At 39.2% G+C, this 17,896-nt stretch overlaps 1 protein-coding gene across 1 annotated transcript in view; it reads left to right on the top strand.

Moving 5' to 3' along the window:
- The window catches only part of TYRP1 (tyrosinase related protein 1), a 30,644-nt gene extending 16,481 nt beyond the window's left edge, over positions 1 to 14,163 (top strand). The window contains exons 4-8 of the mRNA XM_030192442.1: positions 2,660 to 2,864; positions 3,497 to 3,664; positions 5,750 to 5,929; positions 8,265 to 8,411; positions 13,885 to 14,163. Coding sequence (XP_030048302.1) covers positions 2,660 to 2,864; positions 3,497 to 3,664; positions 5,750 to 5,929; positions 8,265 to 8,411; positions 13,885 to 14,090 — 906 coding nt within the window. The 3' untranslated portion in view covers positions 14,091 to 14,163. The remainder of the gene's footprint in view (positions 1 to 2,659; positions 2,865 to 3,496; positions 3,665 to 5,749; positions 5,930 to 8,264; positions 8,412 to 13,884) is intronic.
- The last annotated feature ends 3,733 nt before the right edge of the window (positions 14,164 to 17,896 follow it).

Raw genomic sequence — 17,896 nt, 5'->3', positions numbered from 1 at the left:
AGCTAAATATAATGTTTTTAACCAACAAAAATACCAAAAAATAAATAAAAAGCATAATAGCTCTCGTATATAATGATTGCTGAAGGGTCAAAAAAAGTTTTTAAAAACTCTCAATAAAATCACAATAAAAATGCTACTAAAAACAACCAAAAACAAGTTATAAGTCTTTAGAAACTCATTTAAAACATATAAAAGTGGAAGGAAATAATTCAAAATGATCCAGAGATACACAATAAGCCAAAAAAAATGCTAAAGAAAATAATGCATTTGAAAATGTGCATTCCAGTGAAATCATGAAACAGAAGTGACATCACAGGTTCACCAAACAATGGGGCCCTTTTACTAAGCTACATTAACGTCTATGCTCACCCAATGCGTGCCAAAATGAAGTTACCACCTGACTACCATGTGGTTCTTGCGGTAATTTCATTTTTGGCGTGCGTCCAATATGCGCGTCTGAAAAATATTTTTTATTTTCAACAAAAAGTGGCATTTGACAAGTGTAGGTCATTACTGCCAGGATTCTTTACCATTAAGTCAATGGCTGGCGGTAAGGTCTCAGACCCAAAATGGATGCGCAGTAATTTTGATTTTGTCGCATGTCCATTTTCGGCAAAAAAGAGGCCTTTTTTACAGGTGCGCTAAAATATGGATTGGTACGCACCCAAAATCCACGCCTACATTACTACAAGCCATTTTTCAGTGCGCTTTTGTAAACGGACCCCAATATAAACCAGACCATACAGGTTGTAGAAAGGTCAAAAACACCTTAAACTTGAAAGAACTGGGCATCTCAACCACAAAATCCATAGAAAAAAGGAAAATAAAACTTACAAACATGAAAAATATAAAAGCAACACATGCAAATAATACCTTACAGATAAAATAATAGGTAAAACAGCTCAGAAAACATAAATATAGGTCATAAAAATAAACAGGTACAACTACTCACATATTGTAGAAAATCACAGAAAGATTGAGAAGTCCATCTCCTGGTTCAATCCATGCGGTACGACAGTCTGAAATCTAAAAATCAATCTTTGTTCTATCCTCAATAGAATCTTGTCAAGATCACCCAGTAGTCTTCGTCCTTGGACTGATTAGTTCAAAAAAGCGGTAGTCCTCAAATCCATGGCTAAACTATATAGAGTGTTTCACCTAAGGTTTATCCTTTTTGCTCCTTTTGATGGCACTTTTGTGTTCAACAGTCCTTGTGTTCAAACTCCGCTTAGTCTTCCCAATATAAAGCAGTTTGCACAGTTTGCATATACAATTCAAACAGTCTTGCAATTCGAGAATTGACATAATATAAATGTATCTCCATTTATAGTGTGTTTGAACTCCTTGATTTCCAAATCAACTGAACAAACTGAACAAGAGCCACATTTAAAATGTCCAAGTGGTAATTTCCTTGAAGATGTTATAGTATATAATAAAGCAAACGGTACTAAAATGTACCTTAAATTCTTCTTTCTTTTAAATGCAACCATTAAATCACTATCAGAGAAATGCTTAATGCATTTAATAATATGCCAATGTTTCCTTAGCATACCTACTAAACAGTTAGATATATGGTTAAATGTTCTTACGTCGGTGCCGGGCAAAATGGTAGAGACTATTATAAACAACAAAATTACAGAACATATTCAAAAGCATGGATTAATGAGACAAAGTCAACATGGATTTAGTGAAGGGAAATCTTGCCTCACCAATCTACTACGTTTCTTTGAAGGGGTGAACAAACATGTGGATAAAGGTGAGCCAGTTGATATTGTGTATCTGGATTTTCAGAAGGCGTTTGACAAAGTACCTCATGAAAGACTCCAGAGGAAATTGGATAGTCGTGGGATAGGAGGTAGTGTTCTATTGTGGATTAAAAACTGGTTAAAAGATAGAAAACAGAGAGTATGGTTAAATGGTCAGTATTATCAATGGAGAAGGGTAGTTAGTGGGGTTCTTCAGGGGTCTGTGCTGGGACCGCTGCTTTTTAACATATTTATAAATGACCTAGAGATGGGAGTAACTAGTGAGGTAATTAAATTTGCTGATGACACAAAGTTATTCAAAGTGGTTAAATCACTGGAGGATTGTTAAAAATTATGAGGACCTTACGAGACTGGGAGACTGGGCATCTAAATGGCAGATGACATTTAATGTAAGCAAATGACCAAGTCTAGGGACGACCATCTCTAAGGACGACCAAATTTCAGGATTTGGACGTCCCTGACTGTATTATCGAAATGAAAGATGGACGTACATCTTGTTTAGAAAATACGGGTTTCCCCACCCCTGGATGGGGATGTTTGCGAGGACATCCTCATGAAAACATGGACGTCCTTTTGAAAATGCCCCTCATGGTCAGCTTCAGGGGTGCTTGAGTTGGAGGGGGCAGAAGTCCTGGGGGGACAATGAGCTAGTGGCCTGGGAGCATTGGGCCGTTGTTTTGCAGCCTGATGCTTCTGGGCTGTGGGAATAACAGTGCTTGTGAGTTGGGCAGCAACCTGCGATACCAGGATCTCGCAGGTTGCTGAATCCTGTGGGAAATCAAGTTGCAGTAAAGGGTATCTTTTACCACACCTTGTTCCCCTTACTGTATTATAAATGATCAAAGCTGTGCATCCATTGATTTTAATGTACAGAGATATGTTTGAATATTCAGGAAATGCTACAGGATCCGTCATTTGCCCTTCCCTACTGGAATTTCGCTATTGGTGGAAGCAAGTGTGATATCTGCAATGATGACCTGATGGGAGCAAGAAGTAACTTTGATTCTACTCTGATAAGTCTTAATTCTGTCTTTTCACAATGGCAAATTGTGTGTGAACACATAGACGACTATGATACATTAGGAACCATCTGCAACAGTAAGTCTCACTAATGTTTAGAGATCTTTTGCACATGAAAATTAATTGTAAAAAATCTATTTCAGTCAATATTGAAAAATATTTATGTGGCAGTCAGCAGGTATATTAGTGCTTAAATAACCCCTCCCCTCCCCATAATATATATATAAATGTGGACTGTTTAGTCACTGAGGGGTTTAGTTATCAATGTGGGCTACCATTAAGACATGTTATTTTACCACTAACATGCCAATTTAGCACAGGTCTCATTTTTTTCGCAATGAGTTCATTTGCTGGGTTATTTTTCAATTTCAGGATTTTCAGTGTTAAGGGATGTATTATTAACTCACAAAAGAATAGATCAAACAGTGGCTAAAATGTTTCAGTCCAATCCTCTATATCAACTTTTTTGGATGCTTTCTTTGCACTAGAAAAAGTCTACTCCTTTCACTAACTGTATTTTCATCTCAAGTATCCATTTCAGAGCCACCTTCAAAATCTCTTACAATAATAAATACGTGCTAAGATCTGTTCAAGTGCTTCATAAAAGATGAACTCTGAAACATAATATATACCTGTATGTAGCTTTTTGAAAATGTCCTGCTCTTGCTTTTATTGATATTTGTCTGTTTTGTATTGACTTTCTGTTTCAGGTACTGAGGGTGGACCCATTCGAAGAAACCCTGCTGGAAATGTAGCCAGACCAATAGTCCAGCATCTCCCTGAGCCACAGGATGTTCTGCTCTGTTTAGAAGTTGGCTTATTTGACACACCACCATTTTATTCCAATTCTTCAGAAAGTTTTCGCAATTCAATCGAAGGTAATGAATCAGAAATGAAAACAGGGCAGAAATTAGAAATCAGAAATATTACTAACAGGTTGATGGGGAAGCAGTAGCTGCAAATAGCTTTCAAACTACTAAAGATGAGAGGGAACTAATGACATAATGGCTTTTGAGCTATATAACTACAAAGGCAAACTAGCAATGAAAAAGGCGCTCCAAAGTAGTAAAAATGTCGAATAAGCCTACAAATTCTTACGCCTTGGTCATTCTGAAGTAGCACAGCTTTTGATGCAGATTAGTAGAGGAAAATTAATGGCTATAGATATGCAAATAAAAACTTCAACAAAAGCACTTTGAAACACTGCCGATATTCTTAAAACCCAGACAAGGTTTAACTGTAGATAAACTAGCCAGTTATATAGACTCCTGAATTCTATAAGTGGTGCTTTAAGTTGCATATGCAATTTAATTGTATAATGAGCCAATTAGCATCGATAATTGGAATTTTAACAGAGAATTATTGGTGGTAATAGGTTTTAATTAAATGTATGTTCATTATTTAAATTTTAAACATGGGTACAAAAAAGGGGCTATGGGAGGGTTAAGGGCAGATCAGGGGTGTTCCTTTAATTTATGTGCATTGTTATAGAATTTAGGGGATCTACACCAAATCCAGATGTGGGATTTAAACCAGGGTTTCATTAGTCTAAATGGTTTTGCTTAGGACTAGGCACGGTTCCCAGTGCTAAGCGCTATTCTATAAACAGCGCCTAACTTTGAGCAACATTTATAGAATAGTTCTTAACTCGTGTTTCAGTGCCAATTTTTTAGGTACCATTTATAAAATTTAGTCCAGAATGCGTAAATTTGGCAAAATTTGACAAAAAATGCAAGCACGAGGACTCCACTTGAAAAAAAAAAGAGTAGTCAACAGGTGGACTATGGCTGATAGGGATCCCCAGACCCCACAAACTAATGATAGAGGTTTTTGTTGCTGGGGATCCCTAGGAATGCATGAATTAAATAAGGTATCTTTAAAGGATATTGGCAAAATAGGAAAGACAGAAAATACAAACACAGTTTGTTATAAATGCTAAAGTGGCTGAGATGCATTTAAAAAAAAATCCTGACAGATATAAATTATATTCAATGATATTTAACCAGCCAGGAACGGCTCATGGCCGATTAAATAGCATTTAGCCTGCTATCTGCTAATATTCAGCAGGAGATAGCAGGTTATTTCCACTGAATATTCACAGTTAGCGCATAGCAGATAACCGGCTATATCGTGCGATGTAGCTGGTTAGCGCCAATATTCAATATTGGATTAAGCAGTTTAAAATTGACCACATAAATAGCAGTCCTATTTTTAACTGCTAGGAACTTAACTGGTTAGCGCTGAATATCAGATTAACCGGTTAATTTCCATCAGCCAAAAATGAAACCGGATGTTCAATGCCGGTCACTGGAAACACTTGGCATTGAATATCCAGAGTCAGTGCCCACCGCAGCACTGATGCAGGCTGCATCCTGCTGGCTGAATATCAGCCCCAAGGTGTCTAAGAAATGGAGTATTATTAACAATAATGACAAGGCAAGAGCAAAGGCTAGAAGGACTCTTGGATGCATAGGAAGAGGAATGACCAGCAGGAAATAGGAGGTGCTATTAACTCTGCTAAAGTCTCTAATGAGAGCTAATTTGGAGTACTGGCGTATTATTATGGAGATCACACCATCAGAAAGATATAAACCAGATCCAGTTGGTCCAGAATGTAACTGCTAAAATGGTCAGCAAGCCTTTCCATAGAGCCTTTGTGAAAAGGTTTGCAAATCTAAACATCTATACTCTGGAGGAGTGGCAGGATAAGGAAGAGAGGGAGAAAACTGGATTGTAGAATTGAGTAGATAGTAGATTGGCAGACCAGAAAGACCAGATGATCTTTATCTGGCATTGTTTCCTATCTTTTCCTGTGTCTATGTCCTCTGATGAATTTAAGATCGCGCACATTTAGGATTTTGTCCAATCATGGAACTTAGAATTTTATAAAGTATGACAGCAAAAAGTATCCAGTAATGTTTTAATTATTTGTATGATATCTGTTTATTATTTTCATTTTTTAGGTTACAGTGAGCCTTCTGGGAAATATAACCCTATAGTTCGAAGCCTTCATAATTTGGCTCATCTCTTTCTGAATGGAACTGGAGGTCAAACTCATGTGTCTCCCAATGATCCTATATTTGTACTTTTGCACAGTTTCACTGATGCAGTTTTTGATGAATGGTTGAGAAGACACAGCGCTGGTAAGATTAAGTTTCTTACACAGCACAGTTTGCTTGGACATGTCTGTCATATGTCTCTTAACAACTAAACTGTGGTAAGTAAGGACAATGAAAACCATAAGTTGCCCTTTTTCAATTTCCTGGAGGCTGATATTCAATGCAAAAAAAAAAAAAAAGAGTACATAAGGCAGTCAGCTATGTTTAAGTCACACATCATAAGATGGTTTTCAAGTGCAACCAAACAACTAGCTGGTAGCTGAAATGGACTTAAATATAACTATGCAAACACTCAGTTTTGAATGGCTAACTTAAGTATGTTATTAGTGAATAGACCACGTGAGCAAAATGGAAGCCATGGTAAATGTTGCATCATTTGCATGTCATACCATAATAACTATACAGAAACATGACACCCTAGTGGTAGTAGCATGAGACTACCACTAGGGGCACCACTGTGAAGAGAGTGCCAGCCAGGGCAGGAGTGACTGGGAATCACTTCTGCCTGATTATCACTGGACCATCCATGAAAATTACTACTACTACTACTACTATTTAGCATTTCTATAGCGCTACAAGGCATACGCAGCGCTGCACAAACATAGAAGAAAGACAGTCCCTGCTCAAAGAGCTTACAATCTAATAGATACTGGTAGACCCTTTTAGGGAGTGGGAGCTTCCCCATCAACCTTGATCGGGGGGGGGGGGGGGACAAATCTCTGATGGCCCCAATAAGATGTGGCTCATGCACAGCATAATTTATTTACCATGGTAGACAGCAACCTGCGAGACTGTTATACCACAGGTTGCTGACTCCAATGGTAAGTCAAGGTCTAGTAAAAACATGACTTTTACTGCACCTTGATAACTTTTCCCCTAAGTTCTTTATCTTGGTACCAGGCAGGTGATAGCCAATCATTAACAACCATGTATACCATTTTCATTGGTACATTCCACAGAAACTTTTAAATTATGATTAAAAAAAAACACTTTCCAAACTATATTATGATTCAATTCAAATGGTTCACAGAATTAAACTGGAAGATCCATCATTGAGATGTAACAAAACTTTTCCCCAGTCAATGTGCTGTGGGCTCATTGGTATCTGATCTAAAATATTATGTCATAGGTTAAAAAAAACAAAAAAACATATTTAATTTGCTCACAATCAGAAACCATTTGGACATCCTATATTTCTTTAAGACAGTATTTATGCTTAGGGCAATCTAACTTTTAATGATCTGGTAGTTTTCCTCATATATAGTTTGTTTCTCATATTCATTTTAATTAAAAAAATGACTTAGAATCTTTTCTCAATATACAAGAATTACCTTAGTGTCTGTTAATTTGCAGGTTAACATTTTAAATTGATTTAATATGCACTAAGAGCTCCTTGTACTAAGTGGCAGTACGCCCAACTGACTATACAGGAAGTACCACTGAGCTACCGCATCAGCCCTGCAGTATTTCTCACCCCTAGTGCACCATCATTTCCGGTGCTATAGAAATTTATTTATTTTTGTAGCGCCGGTATATACCTAGCGGTAATTGGACAGTGCCGCACGCTGCCCGGTTACTGCCAGGTTAATGCGGGAGCCCTTACTGCTACTTCAATGGGTGGAAGTAAGGGCTCCCCCTGATATGGCCATGCTGCAAGTGCTTTACTTGCCACACAGCCATTTCCTGCAGGAAGTTGAGACATCCCTTTTACCAGCTGCAGTAAAAAGGGGCCTCGGTGTGAGAGTAAAGCACACGCCAAGACCAGTGCTGGCCCCCTTTTGCCACAGCTTGGTAAAAGGGGCCCTAAATCAATTTAAGGTATGCTAATGAACTGAATGCAGACTAATGAATGCATAGCCCTATAAAAAGTGTTTGCTGTTTTTAGTTTGGACACATTCTAGCCAATAGTGTAATGTTTGGAAGCATAGAAATCAGTACCATACATTTTTGAACCAAAAAAGAAATAAAACTAAATACTTTGCTCTTTATTAAGCACTTCTCTAAAGGGTTTATACCATTCCTTCCCATCACCTATTTAGAGTTCTAAGTTCCAAAGTTTTCTATGTGTAGTTGGTAGACAAACTGAATAAAACCTCTAAACTCTGTTTATGCTATGCCCACAATACCAGTATCTGCATAAAATGTGTCTTTCTGCTATATAGCTATTTATTTTAAGAAAGTATTACACTTACAGGCTGCTCTCTAGTTAAACTTGTCATCCCTGGGAAAATATTTGCATTCTAGCAAAATTACGACATTTTACGACAGCTTATTTCAAGTGAGAATGTATCTGTAGTTCAAGTGCAGTTTGAAATATTTCACATGTTACTAGTAACCTATATCTTATATATATAAACAGATATATCGCTTTACCCATTGGAAAATGCCCCAATTGGACATAATCGACAATATAATATGGTGCCATTCTGGCCTCCAGTTACCAATAATGAAATGTTTGTAACTGCACCAGAAAATTTGGGCTATATGTATGAGGTTCAGTGGCCAAGTAAGTATTTATGTCATTTCCTTTTCTTGTAAATACAATCGTAATTTAAGAATAGACCAACTACCTCTTGACAGTACATACAATACATTCTTAGTATTAGACACATGTACTGAATCAGGACAGCACATTGGCAGGTAGTAATCATAGCATTTATTTTTAGTCTTGGAGTATAAAAGGACCTACACATTCCTTCAAAAAGAGTATTGACATCCCATCAGAATCCAACTCACTCTATCATCAATTCCGTGCAGTAGTCTTGTACAACTTGAATATGACCACCCCACCAAGCCACTGAAACCAAAGAGCGGAGGCATAATTCAGACATCTTTCTGGGCCACTTACTGTGTGTGTGATCACTGCTACATGGGTAAAAGGGTTATTGTAGATAGCAGAAGAGGAGGGAATGAGAGAATGAAAAGCAGCAGAATAGAGTACAAAGGAAAGAATTTTGGTGGAGAAAGGGGAAGATTTAGAAGGAAGTGGAATGTGAGAAGGTGCTGGGGAATGTGAGGAGACTGGGGACTGAGCATTTAAATAGCAGATGAATTTTAGAGTGAAGTGCTTGTTAATATAAATAAGGAAAATAAAATCCTAATCAGAGGAACACATACTGGGTTTCATATTTGGAGTAATTCAGTCATTGTGGACAACAGATTGAAAAAATATATTAGATTTAAATTCTAAGTTTAGTGTGCAACAATGATCAAATGGCATTATCTTAGGGATCATGAGCTGAACATTTCTTAGATTTCTAATCAAAATGTTAAATGGTATCTATCTATTTTTTTATTATTTTTTTATTTTTCTTTCAAGCAGAGAAAAAGACCTCATAAGTCCTAGCTAGGCGTTGCTATGTTTCATGTGCTTTGACGCCAGCATACTTTGGACTCCGTTTTAATCCTTGGTCTTGAAAAACTCTGCTCATTTATTTTTCAATATCAGACATCTATTTTTCAATATCAGACATTGGAAACAGTATTTATTGTTACTTAGCTTTTTAATCTTGCCCTACGGGGCTCTCCGTTTCGCTATATATATTAAGCTTCCTCAGGGGGCCAAGCAACTTATTCGGCTAGTCATGATATCTTATGACATGGCGTTTCTGCTCCTATGACTCCGGTAGTGAAAAGCCTTAGGGAGACAGTCCATGGCTTACAACAAGGTTAAATGCCTTTCAGGATCTTCTGCCAGTAGGAATACTAATTAAATACTGACTGTAGAGAAGAGAGTAAGAATTGTAACACAGATAGTATAATCCACTTGAGGACAAATGATCTAGCCAACAATAGCGTACTTGAAGTGCAATAAGGTTTCTAGAAACTGGGGAAGGAGGAGGAGCTACAGTCTTTGGTTCAGACTGTAGTTTTTTCCAAAGTACTACCAATCTATACAAAGGGAGAGGAAAGACTATCAGGCTTATTTTCGAAAGAGAAGGGCGCCCATCTTTCGACACAAATCGGGAGATGGGCGTCCTTCTCCCAGGGTCGCCCAAATCAGCATAATCGAAAGCCAATTTTGGGCATCCTCAACTGCTTTCTGTCGCAGGGATGACCAAAGTTCACAGGGGCATGTTGGAAGCGTAGTAAAGGTGGGACTGGTGCGTGCCTAACACATGGATGTCCTTGACCGATAATGGAAAAAAGAAGGGCGTCCCTGACGAGCACTTGGGTGACTTTACTTGGGCCATTTTTTCTTGCACCCAAGCCTCAAAAAGGTGCCCGAACTGACCAGATGACCACCGGAGGGAATCGGGGATGACCTCCTCTTACTCCCCCAGTGGTCACCAACCCTCTCCCACCCTAAAAAAAAGCTTTAAACATTTTTCTTGCCAGCCTCAAATGTCATACCCAGCACCCTGACAGCAGTATGCAGGTCCCTGGAGCAGTTTTAATGGGTGCAGTGCACTTCAGGCAGGCGGATCCAGGCCCACCCCCCCCTACCTGTTACACTTGTGGTGGTAAATGTGAGCCCTTCAAAACCCACTATAATCGCATGTAGGTGCCCCCTTTATGCACAGTTAGCACACATAGAGAAAGTTCTGTAAGATTCTATAGCATGTCCTACGGCATGTCTTTTTCAGCAAGATAAGTCCGCATTAGGGTTTAGCACACCTTAGTAAAAGGGCACCTGAGTATAAGAGAGCATGACACAGGGTAAAAGAGAAAGAGGGGAACAGAGAACAGCCTAGGTAGATCACATCAAATTGTCAAGATCTGGAAAAAAGGGGCTAAAGAAAGAGGAAAGCTGATCACAGACTGAACTGGTGCACCATAGTTGTCAATACATGTGTTGAAGATTATACTTGATCAACATTCAATGAGAGGAAAAAGAGGGATAGTTTGTTTTGGGGATTTTTCTGAAACATTTCCCACTTTTCAGGTTTTGCTTTTTATTTTTGTTTCACATATTTGTTTAAATTATTTTTCTAGTACACACATTACAACTTTTTAACATGCACAAATCCCTTGTAATAATTTTAATTCATAGGGGTACACATGTATAACCAAATTTACATGCACTAAAATCTTTACGATGCCCAACCAAACTTAGGGCTCCTTTTACAAAGCTGTGCTATTATTAGCGGTGAGCTGAATGCAAAGAAACCCATGAGAATAGAATGGGCTTTTTCGCATTCAGTGCGCCGCTAATCAGTAGTTCAGCTGTATAAAAAGAGCCCTTAATTTGTACTGATGGATGCACATCCCTAGCTGGCCTAAATTAACCCACTTAGCTTTGCAGGCCCTGGCACTGAATATCAGCTGGGGCCCACATAAAGTTAAAAATTGGCCTTTCCTTCTGATCCCCCCCCCCCCCCACCACCACCACCAAAAACATCTGGGGATTAAGGGGGCAACTCCACACAATCTCTCCAGTGGAGTTGCTGATCAATAGCAGCTGGTCACCAAATCCTAAACATGCTAGGGAGAAGGTCCAATCCTCAATATGGATCTTTTTTAGGAATGGGCATTTAGCTATCTTCTGAAATAGTGACTCAGCGTCACTATTACTATTTGCCCCCTTGCTATTTGCATGCACTTGGGTCTAATATGTGTATATCCCAGGCTTTGTAAAATGGAGCAGTGGCATAGCTAGGTAGGGCCACGGGGCCTCTAGTTGGCTGGTGGGAGTCCCCAACCCCCGCCAGCTGAAGACCGTCCAATGCTGGTCTGCAGCGGCGCTGCCGCATTGCCTGCTGTGCTCTCTCTTCCCCTCACATCATCATGCTCCTTTTAGTGAAATTGAGCATGGTCAGTTTCACTAAACTGAGTGTGCTGGATGTGATAAATGTTTAAGTGCCAGTTTAAGCATATATTAAACCCAATAGGGCTTGTAAAATGAGGTCCATAATATACTCAGCACCAATATCCATATGGTCAGCAACCTCCACCACTGTCCATTTATTTTTGTCCTGCTATTCAGCAGATCTAAACTGAATGCATAGATTATTCAGCTGGCAGCTGAAAATCATTGCTATCTGGATAATACTGCCATTCTGTTCTCACTCCACTCATCCTCCACTCCTTCATTAATTGGATATGTTTGGGCTGGTTAGAGAGAACTCCGGACTATCCATATAGCCTTTTAAATACATGGATAAGAAAGTTATAAATGTATAATTTCCTATGAATATCAACACTAGTATGTTTAATTATTGATATGTGGTACTGTTCTACTCATCGTCATTCTGCAAGCATGGGTCTCAGGTCAGGCTACTCTGACATTAATTGAACCCTCTAGTCTTTCTTTCTAGAGGTGTCTGGATTGGGGATTGTCATCAGAGTCCCTATTGACTTGGTCTTCACTCCCAGTCCTCAAGGGCCACCAAGGCAAAGGGTTTCAAAATATTCCTAATAAATATGCATGAGGCAGATTTGTATGCCTACTAAGTCCATTGTACGGAAATTTCTCTCATGCATATTTGTAAAGGATATCAAATTTCAAGTTTTATCGGACCTGATGTACTGCCTATTATGGTAACATCTAAGCCAGTGGCACCCAAACCGGTCGTGGAGGAACCCCCAGCCAGTGAGGGTTTCAGGATAATCATAATGAATGTTCAAGAGAGATTTGAACCTCTTCTACTGCATGCACATCTCTTGAATATTTATTGTGGCTATTCTGAAAACCTTAGTGGCTGTGGGGTCTGCCCAGGACAGGTTTGGGAACCACTGATCTAACCGGTATACATATCTAGAAAATCTGACCAGTTGTTGGCTCTTGAGGGCTGGTAGTGAAGACCAAGGCCCTCTTGAAATGGAAGTGGGGAATTTGTGATGTAGCCCAAGAGTGTCTGTTTTTTTGTTGAATTCAGGTTTATGCTGTAATAAGTGATGATGTACATGCTTTACAACCTATGTGACAATATAAGACATTTCATTACTCATTCATAATGTCATTATGAATCCTTATGGCCACAATGCCATTTCAATCCTTATGCTACTACTACTTATCATTTCTAAAGCGCTACTAGACGTAAGCAGCGCTGTACGCAGCGCTTATGGCCATGCTCTATAACCTACAGTTGTTCAATAATATGTACATATCCTGAAATATGAGATCTAAGCTTGCTATTTACTTAGGGGGTCTTTTACTAAGGAGCACTAGCATTTTTAGCTTAAGCTTAAGCTAAAAATCAGCTGGTGATGCCCATTGTCTGCCGGATTCTATATTGTGTGCCTAGAGATCTGCGCCGAAATCCAGGCATATTCTATAACAATGTGCGTAACTTAATTGGCTTAACAAGATAATCAGCATTGATAGCAGCTCTTAACAAGCAATAATGAGCACTAATTGTCAATAATTAGAATTTATGCGCACAACTCACTAAGCGTATTCTGTAATGAACTGTGCCTAAATTCTAATGTGCACAGTTAAAAAGGGATGTGGCTATGAGTGGGGAAATGGGCATTCTGTGGGCATTCCCAAATTTACATGCATAATTATAGAATATGGCCCAGTGCGCATAAATCTAAATGCAAGGATTTAAGCCACGTTTTTATTGGTGTAAATGGAGGTGCATAGTTTAAGGTACTGGGATATCAATTAAGCGTATTCTATATACTGTGCCTAAATCTAGGTGCCGCTTATAGAATATGCTTAGGTGGAAATGTTTACTGCGTGAATTTTTTAGGTGCTTATGTAGAATTTAGCCCTATATTCCTATGGGCATCTTAGCGTTTAGTGCCTGCTGATTTTTAGGATGAGCTGTCAGACTCTCTCACCTAACCCACCCTCATCCTGTTAGACTGTCACTGAAATGCTTTGATGTTTCACTTATCTATACTGCCATCTTATTTTCTTTTCCATGTTTTACTTTGTTTTATTTCTATCTCTACTTAGGATGAGCTAAAAGTGCTAGCACACCCTAGTAAAAGACCCCTTTAGCTTTTTATAATATACAGCCCCAAAATGCTAGAGTCATAATCAGATGAGGTCTTAAAATCTAATTTCTGTTTCATTTTTCTTCTGATAGAACGTGCCCTCAACATTACAGAAGTCATTACTATCACAATAGTGACAGCACTGATTCTCATTGCATTGGTGTTTACTTTTGCTACATGCGTTATTCAAGGCAGAAGAAACAAGGATGAGTTGAATCAACCTCTTCTCGGTGATCAGTACACTCACTATTCCGAAGAATATGAAAAGATCCAAAATGCAACTCATTCTGTCGTATGAATGAACTTTCTTGATAATGTTTTCTTTCAATGCAAGATGTTGATTGGTTTCCAAATAAACAACATTGAGTGTCTGCTGATTTGGATTTCTGTTTGTCCATATGACTAGACAGTATAGACTTTGCATGATGTACATTTCTTAATGATGTCAAATTTAGTTGCCGTCTTCTACTTCTTCTAAAAGAAAGTTTGAGTATGGCCTCCATTAAAACAGCAACACACTACTTTTAACTGCTGCAGCCAGAAATTGCCATGATTCTTTAGACACCACAAAGAAAACTGATTTAATGGTGTCAAATGATCATAATTCAGAAGTGATCAACCGGAATCAAATTTCTGAAAACCTGATCCACATAATACTAGTATAAAACAGATTCAGGTTCTGATCCAAACTAAAATATTGTAAAAGAGGTCTCTTCTGATTAATATAACTGAGAGCTTTTAAACAATCTGGGGCCCTTTTACTAAGCTGCAGTAAAAAGTGGCTTGAGGTAGTGAGGACGCATGTATTAGGCATGTGCTGGGCCAGTTTTTACCACGTGTGCAAAAAAAAGTTTTGTTTTTAATGTGACAGGAAAAGGGCATGTGGTAAAACTGAAACCAGTGTATCTTGAATGCAAAAATTATAGGGACAGGCTTATGAACCTCAACATGTATACACTGAAAGAGAGGAGGGAGAGTGGAGACATGATAGAAACGTTTAAATATCTCAAGGGCATTTATGTACAGGAAGAGAGTCTTTTTCAAATGAAGGAGAGCTCTGGAATGAGGTGGCATATGACAAAGTTAAGAGGGAATAGGCTTAGGAGTAATCTAAGGAAGTACTATTTCACAGAAAGGGTGGTAGAGGCGTGGAATGGCCTCCCGGTGGATGTGGTGGAGTCAAGAACTGTTCCAGAATTTAAAAAGGCATGGGATAAGCATGTGGGATCGCTTAAGAACAGGAAGAATTAGGGGTTACAGAGGATGGGCAGACTGGATGGGTCATGTGGCCTTTATCTGCCATCATGTTTCTATGTTTCTATGTGTCTAAAACCAGCCTGAATCCTTAACACCATCCATTGATCTAGTGGTAAGGTTTTCATGCGCTACACGTGCGGTGACCAGTTGGTGCATGCCAACTGCCAATTACCAGTGAAAATGGCACACATGGGAGGAAATAAATCATCCAAGCATTATGGGCATGCGGCAAATCTGAAATTACACAAGGAGGATGCGCTGGCCTGGTGGTAGTCTCATTTTGGTGCATGCTGCAAGCACGTAAAGCCTACTGCAGCTTAGCAAAAGGTCCTCTATGTGAAGCCTCTGGGTACATTTTACTTGTGTGCTCTACATCAGTTTTCAAATAGAAGAATTTCCCTTTGCATGATTTTTTCCAGCTCAGTTCTCATACAAATCAGCCTCTGCTGTTTATGTGGCTAGTTGTCAAATGCAAACTTGTTCAGAAAACAGCAAGGCATACAGTCCACAATATCCAAGATGGAGAACAGAAGAGAAACAGTCCTTTAAAAAAGCAAGTTTTATTAACTCTTTAAACTCCCAGGTGTCAAACAGCGTTGCCCAACATGGCCATGTTTCACCAGACAGCTGCGTCAGGGGGAAAAAATACACCTCCTCAGCATGGGTTCATATGAAAAAGAGTCAGACACCTTGGATTTAAAGAGTTAATAAAGCCTGCTTTCCTAACGGTCTGCTTCTTTTCTGTTCTCCACATGCACATACTTTCGGAAATCCAGAAGTGTACACATAAGTCTACTTCTTCCTCTAAGCACACTTCCAAGAATGTCTCCCTTCTTGTGTGACCAAACTGCAGTTCTATGCACAAAACACTGTTCCATGTCTGAAAATTGACCTCATGATACGTCAGACTTCCAGTTTTTCCATTTTACAGTGATGCTTGGTGAAGAAGAGTAACTGGGAATAGAGAAAAATAAAATTGCTATTGGTTTGTTACCTCTTTCATCTCCTGAGTAAGAGTCTACAGGTACTACCTGGCCTCCTGAGGTGGACGGGACTTGCACCGACACTGCTCTGGTCTTTGTCATCCCATCCTTGTATACTGACCTTGGACTTACTTTTTTTTTAATGAAATTTGTAAATTTACAATAATTTGAGAAAAAAAAAGGAAAAGAGAAAATTCTCTATACTTGAAGGATCAATTAGTGCATTACAGTCCACAAAAAGGAGGAGAATCCAAAAGAAAATAAGCCCTTTCTTACATATTTCTGCTCAGTATATGTTGGGTCACTGACCCTGAGTTTATTTTGTTTTCCTTCATTTCACTTAGTTTAATTTCATTGTTTTTTACTGAATAAAAGCAACTTTCTGTCTCCCTGCACTGTACAAACAAGCAACCTCACCCTTTGCTGTGATGAGCTAGATCTATAACAACAAAACAAAAAAGCCTCCAGTGATCTGTAACTGCATCAATTGGTGTACAAGTCTCCTAAGACTAGGTATCATCAAACAACACCAGGATTCAGGAACTGCATAATGACGAAACCATATCTGCAATTCCGTGAGTTGAAGTTCATATCTTTAACCTTTATTATCTCTACATTTCTGATATTCTGCTGAAACTGCCCCTCAATTAAACTACCAATAATCTCAAAGATGTGAAATACACGCTTTAGATTGATGACTCTAGTGAACAGAACTGCCTGCTAGATATCAGATAATGGACTTTAAAACTATTTTACCTTGTTGCAAGATATAAAAGTACAAAATATACATAAAATAAGAAGTTCTACCCAATGGCTGCATATCTATCAGAGAATCTTCAACTTTCCTACTTCAAAGGGACTTAGGCCATCATCAAGCACTGTCTGTAAAATGAACACTCCCCTGTTAATTGCAGCCAAAGACAAACTGGCTTTTGTTAAACTAAATAGATAGAGAGCTCTGAAACCACATCTACTTTAATGCAAAAATCTGCTCTGACCAAATAAATCAAAGATCTTCATAAACCCTAATAATCTGGAGAGGAAGATACAACAGCCTCAAGAAAAGCAATGTTTTCTGACTTAAATAAAGGAGATTTAAAACAAGCATAGCTGCATTCCAAAAAGCACTTAAAGTTAATTATGCTGCTTTGTCTCAAAATACCTGTCCTATTCAGCTCATCTCCCCCCTCCCCTCTCCATTGCCTGCAGTAATTCCAAACTGGCAACTTGAGAAAGACAACTGTGCATTTGAAACCTTCCTTCAAACAGCAAACAGAGGAAATTGTCAAATCAAAGAGGGACTCTACAACCTGTTTGGAGGAACCTAGGAGCAAAATTAGCAGGAAAGCCATCCTCATGCCGCAGACCGACTATACCATGTGGCTTCATAGAGCAAGAGCAGTCCGGTGCTAGCGAACCTGAGTAGACAGATGCGGATTAGCAGTGCAAACATCGGCACACCACAGCACACTCCAGCCCAAAAGGACAGCATAGTCTCACTCTCACCATGCTCGGTGATGACCATCCAAGGAGTCAGCACAGTGGTGCACCCCAAGGTTGTGGGAACACTGGATGCAGATGAACTGTGAAAGGTGAGATTCTTCTGGGAGTCGGGGGCTGTGCCCTGTGAGAGCCCAGTTCTGGATGGCCAACCACCTGCACTGCAGGCACTCTACAGAAAGTTAGAGGCATCTTATTTGGAGCTGTTTGACCCACCATTGAAAAATGACAGCCCAGAACCAAGAGCTGTCATCTGTGGGTGAAGCGACAAGTATGTGCCCTCTACACTGCTCCTCTCAGCTGCCATGATTAGCCACAGAATCCTCCACTCTCCGAGCAAGTAGTTTTCTAATTGAAGCACTAA

This window comes from Microcaecilia unicolor, chromosome 2 (genome assembly GCF_901765095.1).
Source record: "Microcaecilia unicolor chromosome 2, aMicUni1.1, whole genome shotgun sequence".
Lineage (NCBI taxonomy): Eukaryota > Metazoa > Chordata > Amphibia > Gymnophiona > Siphonopidae > Microcaecilia > Microcaecilia unicolor.
Note: the sequence above shows the minus strand (reverse complement) of the source record. Positions and strands in the feature narration are given on the sequence as shown.